We start from the raw sequence: 15,128 nt of genomic DNA, 5'->3' as shown, positions 1-15,128 counted from the left end.
TCTTCGGCTTGTTGAACTTTTTTCTGTGGTTTTGTTTTTTTTTCATCCTTTCTTTTCATAATGAAAAATCCAAACTCTTTCTAACTTATGGCATCTTGCCAGAAGTGATGTAGCATACAGAACTGCATAGAAAACAAGTGTGAAAATGTCTGTGGAATTTTCATGCATTTAAAGCTGCTAGTTTTTTTGAGCATGAAGCACAGTGAGATTTTAATTGCAAAAGAATGCTTTAAGTAAGAAACAGTACTACAGTGCTCTTAGTATAGCATAAGTCATATTCCACAGTGATACTAGAGACATTAATCACTTTCAGATTTGAAAAAGGACAATTTCTTCTCATGTTGAACATGAAACCATAGAGAATCTCATAAACACAGTCTATTTTTGTTGTTCTTCCAAAATTATGCCAATTCACTGCTACAATCCCTACTTTCAGTCATGTGAGTGACCTTTTGTAGACTGTAAAAGGCATTCTGTTTTGAAAGAACAACCATGTGATGACTGTAGTGTTCAAATGTCAAGACAGAAGCATCCAGCTGGGAGTTCTTAACATCTGCAGAGACATGACTACAAATGAGGATATTTCATCTGGGATACTCTGATGCCTTAGTACTTTTTTTCGTGTAAGATTTCTTTGTGGCTATTTCTGCTGTAGTGGCAGGGCAATTGATGGATATTTTTAAAGTAAAAATACTTGGATACACTACATGTAACAAAAATGTCATCTAAGAAAAGCTGTAGTATTGTAACTAAAAGTTGTCTATTTTTTTATATTTATAAAATAAATATAAAAATATATTTATATATTTTTATATAAATCTTCATATATATATCTTCATATATATATCATATAAAGATGAAGAAAATTCTTCATATTTTACAGTGATGCTTTTCATCAACAGGAATTCAAACTGTGGAGAAATTATTGCAAAAGCTTCATTTTTTCCTTCTCCATTCAGTTTTCTGAGTGTTTGCCCTTCTGATGCATTACAGTTACACCTTTCAGTACAGATGAAACAAATGCATGTAGGCCAGGTTCAGTTTAGAGTAGGTATTTTTTGACATTCTAAGGTGACATACCCAGGTTTCTCTTCATAAAACTAATTTGAGAGCTTTCTGTTATTTTGTGGTGGTTTTCTGTTGTCCAGAATTAGCATCCTACAAATTAACATTTAATTTGATGATTTTGTATTCTTAGCAATCTTTTTAAGACTTTTATTTCAAGTAAATCCTGGAAAAAATGTTTTTTCTAGCTGGCTTCCTTTTCAGCCTCATTACTGCTGGTTCTTAAAGGCAGTAAGTAAGGCTTTATGATGCAGCTGGGTTACTGAGATGTGTGTCAAGGCTGCATTGTGATGTTTTTCTCAACTCCAGAAATTCTGAAGCAGAAAAAGCTTTGCTTACTCTGTAATACTTAAGCCTGTTGGACTTGAGGAAAGTTTTTATTAAAGGTATAATCTTATCAATGTTTTTGCGAATAATACGATCTCAAAAAGACATTTGCCTTTTCATTGCCAAGTGATAGGTTGGGGAAATTATGAAAATCTGTTGCAATAAAAAGTGCAACTAGTGGTACAGTGCACTGCTATGGTCCTGTTCTAAAGAATAGCATCAGAGTAAAGTTAGATGCAGCATTGTTACTTCATTGTCATGGTAACACAGACACCAGAAGTTTTATTGCAATGGGTCTTCAGAATGAAGGTGGCATCAGACCAGGATGTTGACTGCTATTTTTTTTTCTTTTTGTGGAATGTCACAAGGACCTGTCTGCTTTAAATGATTCGGTAGCTTTTGACAGCTGTGTTTCTAGTTTAGAATTGCTAAGAAAGTTGTAATACAGAGATGCTAGTTTTTCTAAGACTTATGGTGACTTTTTTTTTCCTGTAAAATTGTATTTTTAAAATGTTTTTCTAACTCTAGTAAAAGACCTGGAAAAGTAAGGTGTCTTGGAATAGAGCACATTTTATTTACACACATTTTTTTAGTTTTAGGATGGTTTAAATGTCATTCTTTAAGCTACTTCTTAAATTGCTCTAAATTTTCAGTTAGATTTTCAATAGCTTCTAAGTTTGTTGTGCTGCATGAGTAGGCTAATGCATATCAACATTTTTTACCCATACCTAAAGTTGACCAATTTTAGGAAACTGTCAGATTATCTAAGTTTAAATGTCCTGCTTTCTTATAGCATGTAATCTTTTTCACACAAAACCCAAAGAAGTAGTTTTACATGGAGGAATCACTGCTGCTTCTTTCAACAGTTTGAGAAATTGTTTAATCTCTTACTGAAAACCTGAAGCCAACTTGTGCAGAAAAATTGAGTTTAAAATTTGGCCATAAAAACTAACGCTGTCAAAAATAAGTAAAGAATCTTTTAACTAATGGAAATCAAAGTAATACAATGTGGTACTCTAAGATTTAAAAAAAAAAGAAGTCTGAAGTCTAATTCTAACCTATTGCTGATTTTTTTTTCAAAGGGATTAAAGTGACAAAATAAACAGAGCATGCCATAATATGCTGTCATTCAACAAAGTGACCTGTAATTACTGTTGTGTTCTTTAAGTAAACAACTTTGAAAATATGTGGTGGAAGTAGCATAGCATGTTTACCTTTTATAATACCCAATTAGATTTAAGAATAAAGTTTTGTACTAAATGAGATTACATTCATGTTGGGTAAAACTTCTACAAATGAATTAACAGTAACCTGGGAAAGTGCTATGTGAGCAGTAGTACCAAACCAGGCATGCCAGAAAGGTGTTTATCTACTGATGGTGTAGATATCATGTGATCTTTTGCTATAAAATTAGGATACACATCAAAATGTATACATACTTTAAATAGCTTCATTTTTCTCCCCAGGACAATGATATCCCTCCCTAAATTTTTTTGTTATTTGAAGATTTTAAGGAGTTGTAATCTGCTGTGTTAGCTGATCTATGTGCAGATGCTCGTTTGGTCTCCTTTGAGATCAAATAAATTGTGCATGTAGGACTGAAAAGATCAGGAAGACATGAAAACCTGACTGAAGAAATTTGTGTATATATATATTCAAGTTAAGTAGTCACTGTGGAATGCTTAAATTAAAAGTGAGCTTTTACTTGCATTTTCCATTTACTTCAGAATGGTTACTAGTGGAAGCAAGACCTAACTTACTTGCCTCTCTATTAATCTCTGTTCTCTTTTTTGACCAGCTTATGCAGTGTAAGTGTTGCCTGCTCTTGGGTTCTCAATTTACATAGTTTTATACCAGTTATTCATAGTAAGTGCTAAGGTGTTGATGAAACCTGAACTTTATCTTACAGCTGTTTGAAGATCACCTTACTGACATCTACTGTCATATCACGTTTCCCAAGTAGGTAGCACTGGGAAATACTCAAATCCAAAATGAGTTAACATGTGGCCCAGCTGTTGCAAAGACTTCATATGCACAGTGGTGTGTTCTGGAATGGAGTTGCCTGAGTGTGGTTCAGGCATGTATCTATAATTAGGGAAACATAATGAAATGGGCTGTTGACAGAAAAGTATGTTTGGCATCTCAAATGCTGACCTTCTCTGACATCAATAGACTTCTGAAGTTCTGATACAAATATAGTGAAGTGGCTCATCTAGATACATTAGTTAACATTCTGAAACTACATTTTTATATTGTGCTTTTTAAAATGCTTTGACACAGCAGTGACAAATGTTTTCAGCATTCTTATATGACTGTGGATACAGTTTGTAAGATATTTGTTATGCTCATGAAAGTTCCCCCCTTAGAAGCCAATAATGCTTGTTCATAGTGATTGTTAAGATTAAATCATGGCATAGAAACAATTTATCAATTAATAAGCCAAATCTGCCTCTCAAACATACCTACATTTTGCAGAATTGTTTCAAAAAAGTTAAAAATCTTCTAATGCCTGAAAAAAATGTAAATTAATGGAAACAGAAGTAAATGTATACAGGCAATTTGCCCTTACAAATGCTAAATCCACATTTCCTTCAAATGGCCTCAGTTTCTCTGTAGAAGTTTTTCCATAGCTGTTTTCATTATTACTCACATTTTCCTGGACCTGCATTCACAATGTTAGTCTTTCTGTTTCTTCTTAAATACTTATTTTATATAAACAAAAATATTCCAGTAGGACTTTGAAATGTGGCAAAACCAGGTGCTTTTGTCTCAAGTATTCCATCTTTCTTTTACATTGCTTACATTTTACCAAGTCCATCTTAACTGTTTTCATTTCATACCCTCCTTCCTAAGTCAATAAATCACTTCTGCAGAAATATAGAATGTTCAGTGTTCTGCATCATGAGGAAGAAAAAAAAAATCTTAATATTCTTTCATTTGTAGTCAAATATAGCATTCTTTTGTGAAGACTATCAGAAGACTGCTGAAAGGCAGTTGGAGGAACAGTTTATGTTCTTATTTTCACCTAGAGGCTCTGACAAAGGGAATATAACAAGTGGTAGACTTCGAGATGCATATTACTTTGCAGTATAGTGATAGTTTGTATGCAGGTATTCTGTTGAATATTTAATCACCAGTTTATTAACCAGTGAGAAACTTATCTGTGGGATAAGGAAAAATGGAGCTCGAGTTAGAGCTGTATAGCCATTAACAGTTCCTTTAGTAACACACTGCTTTGTGTTTTAATCACTTGGTGTTTATAACTTCAGCTTTCTGTGAATAATGAACTAAAAAGAATCTGGGTTCTCTGAAGTGTCACTCTGTTGCCTGACTTGACCTCTCGGCAACGTGGTGCTTGCAGAATCTGACTGCTCAGTAGCCTAGAGATTCTGCAACCTTGACCTCTTATTTTTCTTACTTTTGCTATTAAATGAAGTTTTCTTCATTTAATAAAGTTGGTTTCTGTTCTTTAAACAATGAGTTTATTTGCTCACACTACGGTTGATTTTTAAATACATCTGACTGACTATATAGAATATGTATAATCCTGTTGAGTATTAACACTTCATTGCATTTTTCTTCTCCTTTTAGCCTACCCACGCAGCACAACAATTTGCTTGTTGCTTTAGAGTTTTACATGAGCTGTGATCTTAGAGACAAAAGGCAGCAGAGTTTAGTGCTGATAATAGTGTATTATAAAGATATGTTGCCCCAGAAAGCCAAGATAATATAGGTTTTCCCCTCTTCCTTTCAATAATGTTATGGATTTTTGATCAGTACAATAATAGAGCTAAAGCAAGGTAATTTAACATCTTCTCTTTTGAAAAAGTTATTTTTGAATTTTAGGTGAGAAAAATTATTTCAAAAATAATTTTTAAATGTTTCTAATTAAGGAATAGGCATAATATTAATGAATAGCAAAAACCTTTGGACTATTGTGTAGCCATCAAGCAGAAAGCTGTTTTACTTCATCTTTGTTTCGTCTAGCATTTTTATTGTATGATATTAGTGTGATAATTAGTGATTTTATAGGTGACCCTGACAGAAGTTAATCTTAGTCTCTAAAGAGAAGAGGCTATTGACAATATTGGGTGTATCTACAGCACTAATGGAACCAAAGCATTGAAATAAACTCTTTTGCATCAGTAGGTTAACTGAAATATCATGAAAACACCTGTATCTTAGATTTTCTTTCTTGCAGGATATCTTGAATAATCTTGATTCGTGTGATCTTGAAGATGATGATCTCATGCTTGATGTGGACCTTCCTGAAGACCCACCTCATGACAAGGGTTAGTAAATGAGCCAAGCAATCTTATTGTGAAACTGCATTGTGGGCTTAAGAGAAGTCTGAGTTGTGTTGTTCATATTTCTGTTTTAATAAGCTGATTGAATCTTAAAATTGTTTGTTTGGGTTATTTTTAACTATCAACTCTTTCTTTTCTGAAGTGTAGGAAGTATGATATTTGTTTCCCCAAATACAACTCTTGCATTTGAAGAGTTCTACAGTTAAATATTTACTGCCTAATATAAAATATACATAAAAATACAACCTTGTTGTATGCTGCTTCTTTTTTATTTTAGTAGATTAAATTTAAAACTTTAGTCTTCCAGTCTTATTCTTCAGCTATATTAGAAAATGCTAATAATGTTGTTTTCAGCTTTGGTAAATTATAATTTAAGTATTTTTGACATAACTATTTGTTTTCTTCTACAAAATCTGTGATCTTCTATAGCCACTTAACACATTATGTACAGTTCAGGTAACTGGAAGATACAAATTTTCAAAAAGTCTCTCACTCTTGTCAGTGAGAATGATGGCAAACCTTTCACAGTGAGGACAGTGGTGTCTGGATGCCATTAAAATAATACAAATCCAGACCTGAATGAACTAAGTAAGGCAAGTTATCACCACATTTTCTGCAACGATAGTCTAGAATTTTTTCAGACATTTCCTTTGGTTATTTTATAACTACTCTTAAGAACTGTCACTGTCATGTGAACATAGGTATTAGCTTTACCTCAAAGTTCAGAGGAGGCTCATAGATTTTCGTTTGAACAGAAACATTGGGAGTGAGAACACTGGAATGCCCTACCCAGTACCAACAGACATTGGAAGAAAAAAAGCTTTGTTTGTTTTTTTGGTTTATTGTTCACCTGCCTGCTGAATATTGGGGAAATTCAGTTTCTTTCCCAGATCCTTTCAGTTCTTTGGATGAAGACTTCTGTGAGTGTCAGAGATGAAGCCAAACTAAGAGTAAATAAATATGAAGTGCAGCACATGATCTTTGAATCTCAGAATAAGTTTTCCATAGTATTTGTATTAACATTAGTACTAGTATTCAAATTTTCAGCCCAGATTTGTGTGCAGAACGGATGAAAGATCAAATCTAGATGTTTGCTTGAAGTACTAGTGATTATGAACCTGAGTATTCCTCCACTAATGGTAATTCTAATCTTGTTGAGAAAAATTGTGAAACATTTTACAGGGTAAACCAATGTCACATAATTTTCCTTGTTCTTTATGACATGCACTGACTCTGCATCAGTAATTCCATTTCAGTTTATTCATTTGAAAACTGTTAAAAAGACATGCATTTTAAAGGTGAATGTTTGCCACATAAATATCAAAAAGTTTGTTATTCATTTAATCTAGAAACAGATTAAACAGGATTGTAATTCACTTCTTAATTGCATCAGTTCAGTAAACTTAAATCTACTCATTTCTATGGCTAATACCAGTAATGTTTGTGTAGCTGGAATATGTTTTGTAGGTATGGCCATCTGCTTTGTAAGCTGTTGGTTCAGGAGAAGAGACTTGTGATAAACATTAGCTAATTATTATTTTTGACTTTTAAAAAACTTTGGTTTCCATATTATATTACATTTTCATAAATTGGGTGTCTCTGCTTCTTATCTTGAAATCACTGGAATTTTATCAAAAAAGGGTCTGAAAATTATTCAAAAGTCACCTCCAGGTTTTCCCTTATAAACATGATCACCTGAAAAAGCAAAACTAGCTTCTTAATTTGTATTTATTCAGTGTCTCAAAATAATGTTCCAAGGCTGAGAATCATAATAATAAAGGTACTAAAGGGTTATTTTGAGTAGACTTGAATTTTTGTGTAGAAAAGGATGATTTTGCAGGAAAAGAAATCTGTTACTTTAAGGTGAACACCTTTAGGTGTTACTAAAGGGTTATTTTGAGTAGACCCACTTGAATTTTTGTGTAGAAAAGGATGATTCTGTAGGAAAAGAAATCTGTTACTTTAAGGTGAACAACAGTATTTTCTTACCTATTTCTTTTGCTATTGAACTAGCTGATAAAATCTGAATTTGTAATCCTACTGAGCAGCACTGTTTGCCAGCACTTCTTTCTTAATAACGTGTGACTTCTCGGCTGCCAACCTCTTAAGACTTTCCAGGTCTGCACAAACTCCTTGTTTCGTTCTGGAGTCTGAGATGCTGCTTGAACACTATTAATAGAAACTGTTCCAGCTCCACAAGTATGCAGTGAGTGAGGAATGGCAGTTTTAAATCACAGGGTGAAACTGGGCTCGTTTCCCAACACCACGCAGGCTGGGAGCTGAGCAGGAAGGAAGGAAGGAAGGCCTTGTTTGTGAGCGTCTTGTGCGCAGCTATGTCTTGAGTAGGCAGCCGAGCACAACAATGTTCTCTTGTGCAGAGTTGTTCTCCTAGCAAAGGACTCACAATGTGAGGGAAAACTCCTTGGGTAAGTGAAGGAGAAAGTGCAATGTTAGAATAAGAGTTAATGACTTTTTGCTGCGTTTGACTGCACGGCTAGCAGTTGTTTTGGCTTTGTTTCTGGTGCTTTGCAAGCTGCTGCCAAATACAGCTTTTGTGGAAGAATATTGTGGAGTCTTTGCTTTGCAGAAGTTAGTATTTTAAAGAGATTATTTTTGTTTGTTTAAAGTCATTCCTGTTGTCCAGGTAAAATAAAGATTAAATGTGCCACAAACTGAAAAACAACCAAGATTATCAGGATGAGATATATATATATATTTTTTAAGCAATGAAACTGTTCTGTTTTGGTGTCAAGTACTGGCCTGTTCCTACAATGTCCTCTTTCTGTGTTTGTGTCTTTGTGTGAACTTTTTTTAAAGGCCAGAAGATCCTGTCAGTAAGTAAGGCAGGAAAACGTTACTTCAGTATTTTTTTTTCTTTTACCCTTAACCTTATTGCCTCCAAAAGGTTTTCTACTTAAATCTGAAATACTGTTAAGACTGAATCCTATAGCTTCTGCTACAGATTATTCTTCTAACAAGTTTGTATAATAGTAATAGTAGTAAAGATTGGACATTTCAGGAATATACTTGACAGTCCAAACAATGTTTTCTTTTTTTGGGGTTGTTTTTTTTTGTTTTTTTTGTTGTTTTTTAAAATCAGTTTAAAAAAATAAAACCCCACAGATTTTACACTTCATCTGCTATTAGCACATGGTAAATATTTTATTTACCAGGTGTTAGGAACAAATGTGATCATTTTTTTTTTCTTATGTTCTCTGTAGAGGAATGTGAAAATATGAGCCGTTATGATAGACAAGACAGAAATGCTAGGCAACACCAGGAAGGATTCTGGAAAAGAGCACCACAACAACGGTGGAATACACAGGATCACTATCATCTAGGGCACACTGATCATTATATCCATGGTAAAAATGATTTGAATAGGTAAGACTTGCCTCTTTTCTGACAGACAATTAAAATATTGTGATGAGAAATGTCTTTTGACACAAAAGTGCTCACTTCTATAAGTGTATGTATTCCATGGAAAAACACTGCACAATCTTGTATTTTGCAGTTTGTGAGTGTGCACAGCTTTTTACTTCGTTTGTTTATTTGTTTTAAATGAAATTTAATCCCATAGGTCTTATGGTCTGGTTTAGATGACAGAGTTTATAGAAATCCTTATGAGCAAACTGGTTTTCTGGCACTGTGGTTCTTACTCTGAGAGATTTATGCAAGAGGGAAGGAAAGCCCAGCATTTAAGGATTGACATTTTCTGATTTAGTTGATTTTCTTCTGTATAACACAATATGTGAATTTAGTCCATGTTCTGTAACACTGCCTTTTTTACTAAATGCTCTCTAGTTCAAGTTTGTTGTCACTGTGTTTTTATTTTTTTTATTTTTATTTTAAGGGGATCAGACTACCTAGATTCTCCTGTTGGTCGCTTTGAAAGTTATGGAGCACCAAATTTTTACCAGGCTCCTAGACAGCTGGTGGGCTTGTCAGAGAATACTGTGATGCTTGATGAAATGACACTTCGGCACATGGTCCAAGACTGTACAGCTGTAAAAACTCAGTTGTTGAAACTGAAGAGATTATTGCACCAGGTGAGCTTTTTAAATGGAACAAAAGCAACAAAGTATTTTGGAGAGTAGGTGGGTGGGCTAATATTCTGTTTGGCCTTATTAGGCTATTGTAATTTCCTTTATACATGGAATTATAGTGTTCATAAAAGTGTGAACTTTTCATTGCAATGTAAAATAGTGCTTTTTTCTGATTTTTCAGTACTTTGCAAAAAATATTTAATATTGTTAATCTTCTTCTCTAAGGAAGTAACGCTAGATTAAAAAAAGAGGATGTAAAGGAAGTCTTTTCTTTAAGTCCCTAAGAAGCTGAGAGTAAAAAAATAAATACATTAAAAAAATCAAATCCATCCCATTAATCAAACTTGCATTCAGCAAGACAGTGGTAATAGCTTTTCTTAAGGCTTTGTTTTCCTTATTTTCTGTGTGTTTTGACAGAAAGCTTAGAAAATTCTACCAAATCATTTCTATTGGAATTGCTCAGATTTAACCCTTGTGGTTATGAAATCACTGAATTGCCCTAAGCTTTTAAGAGACTTTTTTTATTTCACCTCCAAACGTGCCAAACTGTGAGAGTTGGTAAATGCTTGGTGACTTCAGAAGTAAGGAATTTCAGCTACAAATATTCCTTTGCTACCTGAAATGAAAAAATTCCATGAGACTTTCTTTGGAGGCATATACAGATTAGCATTGAAAAGGACCTGCATGGTGTTAATTTTCATACTGGACTTACTGTTGTTCCTTATTCTAACAGAATAATGTGGAAATAAGTTGGTACTTCAAAAGTAACAAAACAAAACACAGCAAAACAAAAAGCACATCAGGCTTGTGGCTAATTCAAGGGTGTTACTGTGCCTTTTAGAAATGTGAGCATTTGCTTCCTACGGTAACTGAGAATACTGGAGATGTTTTTCTCATGACAAAATGAAAAGTATCATTGTAACAAAAAGAATGTAGTGTCAGGGAATGTGTTCTTAGTGCCTAACCTCTGAGTAGTGGACTGCGTAAACTGTTGCCCAGCAGCCTCAAGCATGCAAGTAGTACCCGAGATAGCAGGGAACTCTTATCCAGGGCCTTCACTGCCTTTAACACAAGGACAATTAAACAACTAGATAGGTGGTTTGTTTGCATATAGTTCTTTGTGTAAAGGGGTGCATGTTACAGCCACACAGTGTGTGGCCCTCTGGATTATATTCTATTTTAAATCTTGACCTAGTTTCTAACAGACAGATATTTCTGAAAGTTTACAGAACACCAACACAAATAGTGTATATTAAGTTTTTTTAAATTTAACCTCGCAGAAGAAACAGTTACTCCTAATATATACTTTCTTCAGAATTTGCTGCATTTCTTGACAAAAGTTTGACAAAAGTTACACTCCCTGTAATAGAGTTTCATAATAGCAAGTATTATTCTTCAACCTTTGTCAAGCATACTTCTGTTTTTCTTACCTAACCACCCCTGTTTTGACTCACTGCTTCCAACACTCATCACTGGACTTCTGAATGTTTATTTTGTTTTCCTATGCATTTTCTAGCCTTTTAATCAGCATTATGAATAGTAAAAGTAAATTAACCTGCTACAGAAGGGAAAACTTTAGACCTTTACTACCATTATTCACTAAACAAATAGAGTAAAACTTGTATGGAATATTTTTTTGTTATTTTTTAAGTGTTAAGCCTTTCCCAAAGATACTGAACTCCATTCTCTCAGAAATGAGTAAAAGTATTTATTTTTTCTTGTAAATAACAGAAATGTAATTTTGAAAACAACTGTGATAACATTACTAGTCTGAACACTGAAGAACAACTTTATCTCCATCTGGGTCACTTCTTTCAAAGCAAGATAAAAAGTTAGCTCCTTTCAAACACTGTCTTTACTAAAGGAAGCAGAAGTTCTTACTTTTGTTTCACTTATATTTGTACATGTACATCTGTAAATGTTACCTTTTTTCCAGTTAGGACTTTTAGCAATATAATTAATTTGCATAGATAGAGCTGTAGTCAGGTCTTAGGCATGAGGTTTTACAGGAACAGTTGCAGAAAGACAGTAAGATATAATGATTTCATTTTATATAATTATCTAATCAACCTTAGTGTGAGCACAGCACATAATGAATGTGCTAGCAGATTCCTAGGGAGACTTAATGTGCTGTACTGGATTCATTACTGTGACTGTAGCTCACATATACAAATTACCTCAAATAGTACTGGTAACATAGCTGCAGCAACATGGGTTTAGTGTTGTATTCCCAGTTCTGCTTGGAAATGTAGGTAGTTATTTGAGTAGTCCAGCCTTTTCTGAACTTCCTGTGACCAGGATAACAATGCCAGCAGTACATGTGCTGTCTGTTTATTCCTTGAGTAAGATTCCTTTGAAAATCTTTCTGTGTTTTCAAACAGAGAGAACAGGAGTAGGAGTCCTGTCTCATGCAGAGGCTTTTAAAATTTGCACTGTAGTAGGTATAACTTTTTAAATTTTTCTCATACTGTTATAGTAGCTTATATGGAGCGAAAAATGTACATTCTTGCACTACGTGCAGTGATAATTGTTCCCAGGGACATGTTGAACTGCTAGGGAATGTTCTCACTTAATGTTTAGCTGGAGCACTAGCTTTGTCTTGTAACCAGGAAATACTTTGGAAGTTGAATTCTAGTAGTCATTGATGTCTAAATGGTAATGCCTCTTAAACATTGACTACTTCACTTGCATGCCTAATAGTAAGTTTTCTTCTGATCTTAAACTTCTTCCTCCTTGATTAATTTCTTAAAGTTGCTGCTCTAGATTGAGTCTAGGGAGCTAATGTGTTTAAATCATCCTTATTCAAATAACTGTAGTGTTTCTGATGCCTCAGAACCTTTGGTCTAGGCAAGGACTGACTATCCTCTGCCTTAACTTCCTCTCATGCCTGGCAGCAATGATTTGCAACCACACTTGATCTCAGATAAGCACCTAAGCATATTTTGAGGTGGATTGAAACATGAAGCAGTTCACTGATCACAGTGGGATCTGTGAAACCTTTTTTTCTAGGGGAGGCAAGTTTTATTAAAAACATTTCTTTTCAACTTTTTATGAATGGGAAAGAGCTTATTTTCGAAACACAAATCTTCACTGTAACATCAGATACAACTAGCCCATTGTGCAAACAGGGATGCATGAAAAAATGAAGTCTAGTGCCCAGTTGTTAAATGTACCAATGTATTTTTGCTGAGACTTTAGATGAGTAAGTCACTTTGAAGCAGGTATTTATTGTTATTTTCCTTATGCATATGATAAGATCTGGCAGAGATAGATATTTTTAAAGAAGCCTGAAGACAAGAAACAAATTGAAATATAAGATTTTCATCATCACATTAAGTTTTATAAAATGCACCTACAGTTGTTAGGTTTTTTTTTTCTTAGCCACCAAATAGTTCATCTCAGGAACTTAACAGTGGTTGAAAGAAACAGAACCAAAGAAATCAATAAACAATAGGAAATTAACTTGACAAATTATAAGTTTGAGCAGTTGGTTAGCTGTTGGACTGTGACAAATGTTTGATAATGGGCAGTGGAAACTAGGTCATTATTTCTTGGTGACATTTGAATGAAACTGCACTCAAAATGCCAAGAGGTCATCAGGTGAATAGCACTTGCTTTAATAAACCTTGATAAACCTTAGATTTGTTTATTTAGCATTTTTCAACTTCTCAATCAACTGTAGGTGCTGAGTGATATTAGTAGCATAGCATTAGTAGTATATAATTTCAAAATCCTGCATTTTAAAAGGCAGTTTATGCTGTAGGGGAGCCACAAGAGAACTGCTGAAAATACATTTGTTTCTGAAGGTTTGATTTTTATAATAGAAGAAATTAAAATATATTAGTATAATATAAATATATATATTTATAATTATATATATTATATAAAATTATAGATATAAGTATATCTATAATTATATATAAATATATATAGCACTTCAGAACTGTTTTGGATTAAATAGTGTTTGTTTCTCTATGGTATTATTGTGCAAATTATTGTAAGACACTGTACTAGAACTTGTTCATAACATAGACTGTAAGGTAATGCTTCATCAGCCTGTCAATTCCTGGCCTTCTGCCCAGAAAAAACAAGCAACTACTTGTGGGGTGAATACAACTGTATGCTGGACAGTGTAAGCTGAAGTATTTGCTATGCTAAGGAGTCTGAAGCCTTGATACTCCACTGATTTCACAATTAATAGTCTTTTTTAAGAAAAAAAACAAACCCCAGAAAAACCCAGCAAAGAAGTTTATAAAGAAAATATCTAACTGAACACCACCAAAAAATTGCAAGATATAAAATTACAACTAAGTGATGGAAATGGAATTTAACTTTCTGTAGTATCGTAAAAGCAATTTGGAATTGTATGACAGTTCTTACTGTTTTTTAATTCTGGTGGGGGTTGGTCATGTTTTGGCTGCAAGTAATTGGTGACTATAGGATGAAGTTAAAACTTAATTGTTAAAAGTTAATCAGTTTGATAGTTTTTTGCATTTGCACAGTCATGATGATTCTTTGTAGTTTTTAACGAAACTTGTAAGAAATATTTTTTATGGACTATAAATCTAAAAAAAAATCATGGACATAAAATAACAAGGTCTATTTTGAGTTTTCCCTTTAATTATCTTTAGCATTTGAGCTGTGGTTTTACTCTTGTGGTTTTAGGGAGTTGCTGGCTCGGCCTTAGAGTGGTTCGTGGTTTTAGGGATTTGCTGCAATCTTAGGCAGTGAGCATTGGGTCAAGAAACTCCCCTCTAAGAACCCTGAACTAAAGCAGAATACTGTATGATAGAAAAATCTTCTATTTTTCTTTAAGAAAGTAGGATGGACAGCTAGATGGTGGGGAGGGACTGGGGAGGGAAGGCTTTAAATCTTTTTACACCAAAGAAATGGGGGTTGTGATCTTCCGTGACCATCAAATAACAATACTGTAATTGTACTGTAGTCTTGTGTCATGTTAAGATTGTCACACAAAACATAATGGTACAAACCTGAGAATGTATTATGAGAATACCCAGGCAATCATCTTTTGGCAACTTTGGTTATTATTTCTGTTTCTACTTGCTGTGCATAGTTTCAGAATTTATGGCTATTGCAGTGGGGGAATGCTGCTTTTCTGTGGTTCTAGTTTTTATAATTGATATGTTATTCTGATGGCCATGATTTAAATTTATTATTAGTCTGCCATGTAGCAAATGTTGCTTTTTTTAGTTAAGAATTACTAGCTCATATTTTGTTGTATATTTTGGTATTGCTGGGGCATATTATTTGAAGGTATACTGAAGAAAATGAAGCTTTTAAAATCATATAGTACCACTATCTCTTCCTGCTGTAACACATTTAAACACAGTGGGGACAGTATTTACCAGGTTTCTCTGCAAAA

The 15,128-nt window shown here is 33.8% G+C and overlaps 1 protein-coding gene across 8 annotated transcripts in view; it reads left to right on the top strand.

Moving 5' to 3' along the window:
• CCSER2 (coiled-coil serine rich protein 2) overlaps positions 1-15,128 on the top strand; it is a 60,976-nt gene that overhangs the window by 20,886 nt on the left and 24,962 nt on the right. For all 8 annotated transcript variants that reach the window (XM_030452765.1, XM_030452760.1, XM_030452763.1 and 5 more), the window contains 3 exons: positions 5,594-5,684; positions 8,921-9,083; positions 9,553-9,748. In XM_030452765.1, the coding sequence (XP_030308625.1) occupies positions 5,594-5,684; positions 8,921-9,083; positions 9,553-9,748 (450 nt within the window). The remainder of the gene's footprint in view (positions 1-5,593; positions 5,685-8,920; positions 9,084-9,552; positions 9,749-15,128) is intronic.

This window comes from Calypte anna, chromosome 6, assembly GCF_003957555.1.
Source record: "Calypte anna isolate BGI_N300 chromosome 6, bCalAnn1_v1.p, whole genome shotgun sequence".
Lineage (NCBI taxonomy): Eukaryota > Metazoa > Chordata > Aves > Apodiformes > Trochilidae > Calypte > Calypte anna.
This window is presented reverse-complemented; position numbering and strand designations above follow the sequence as displayed.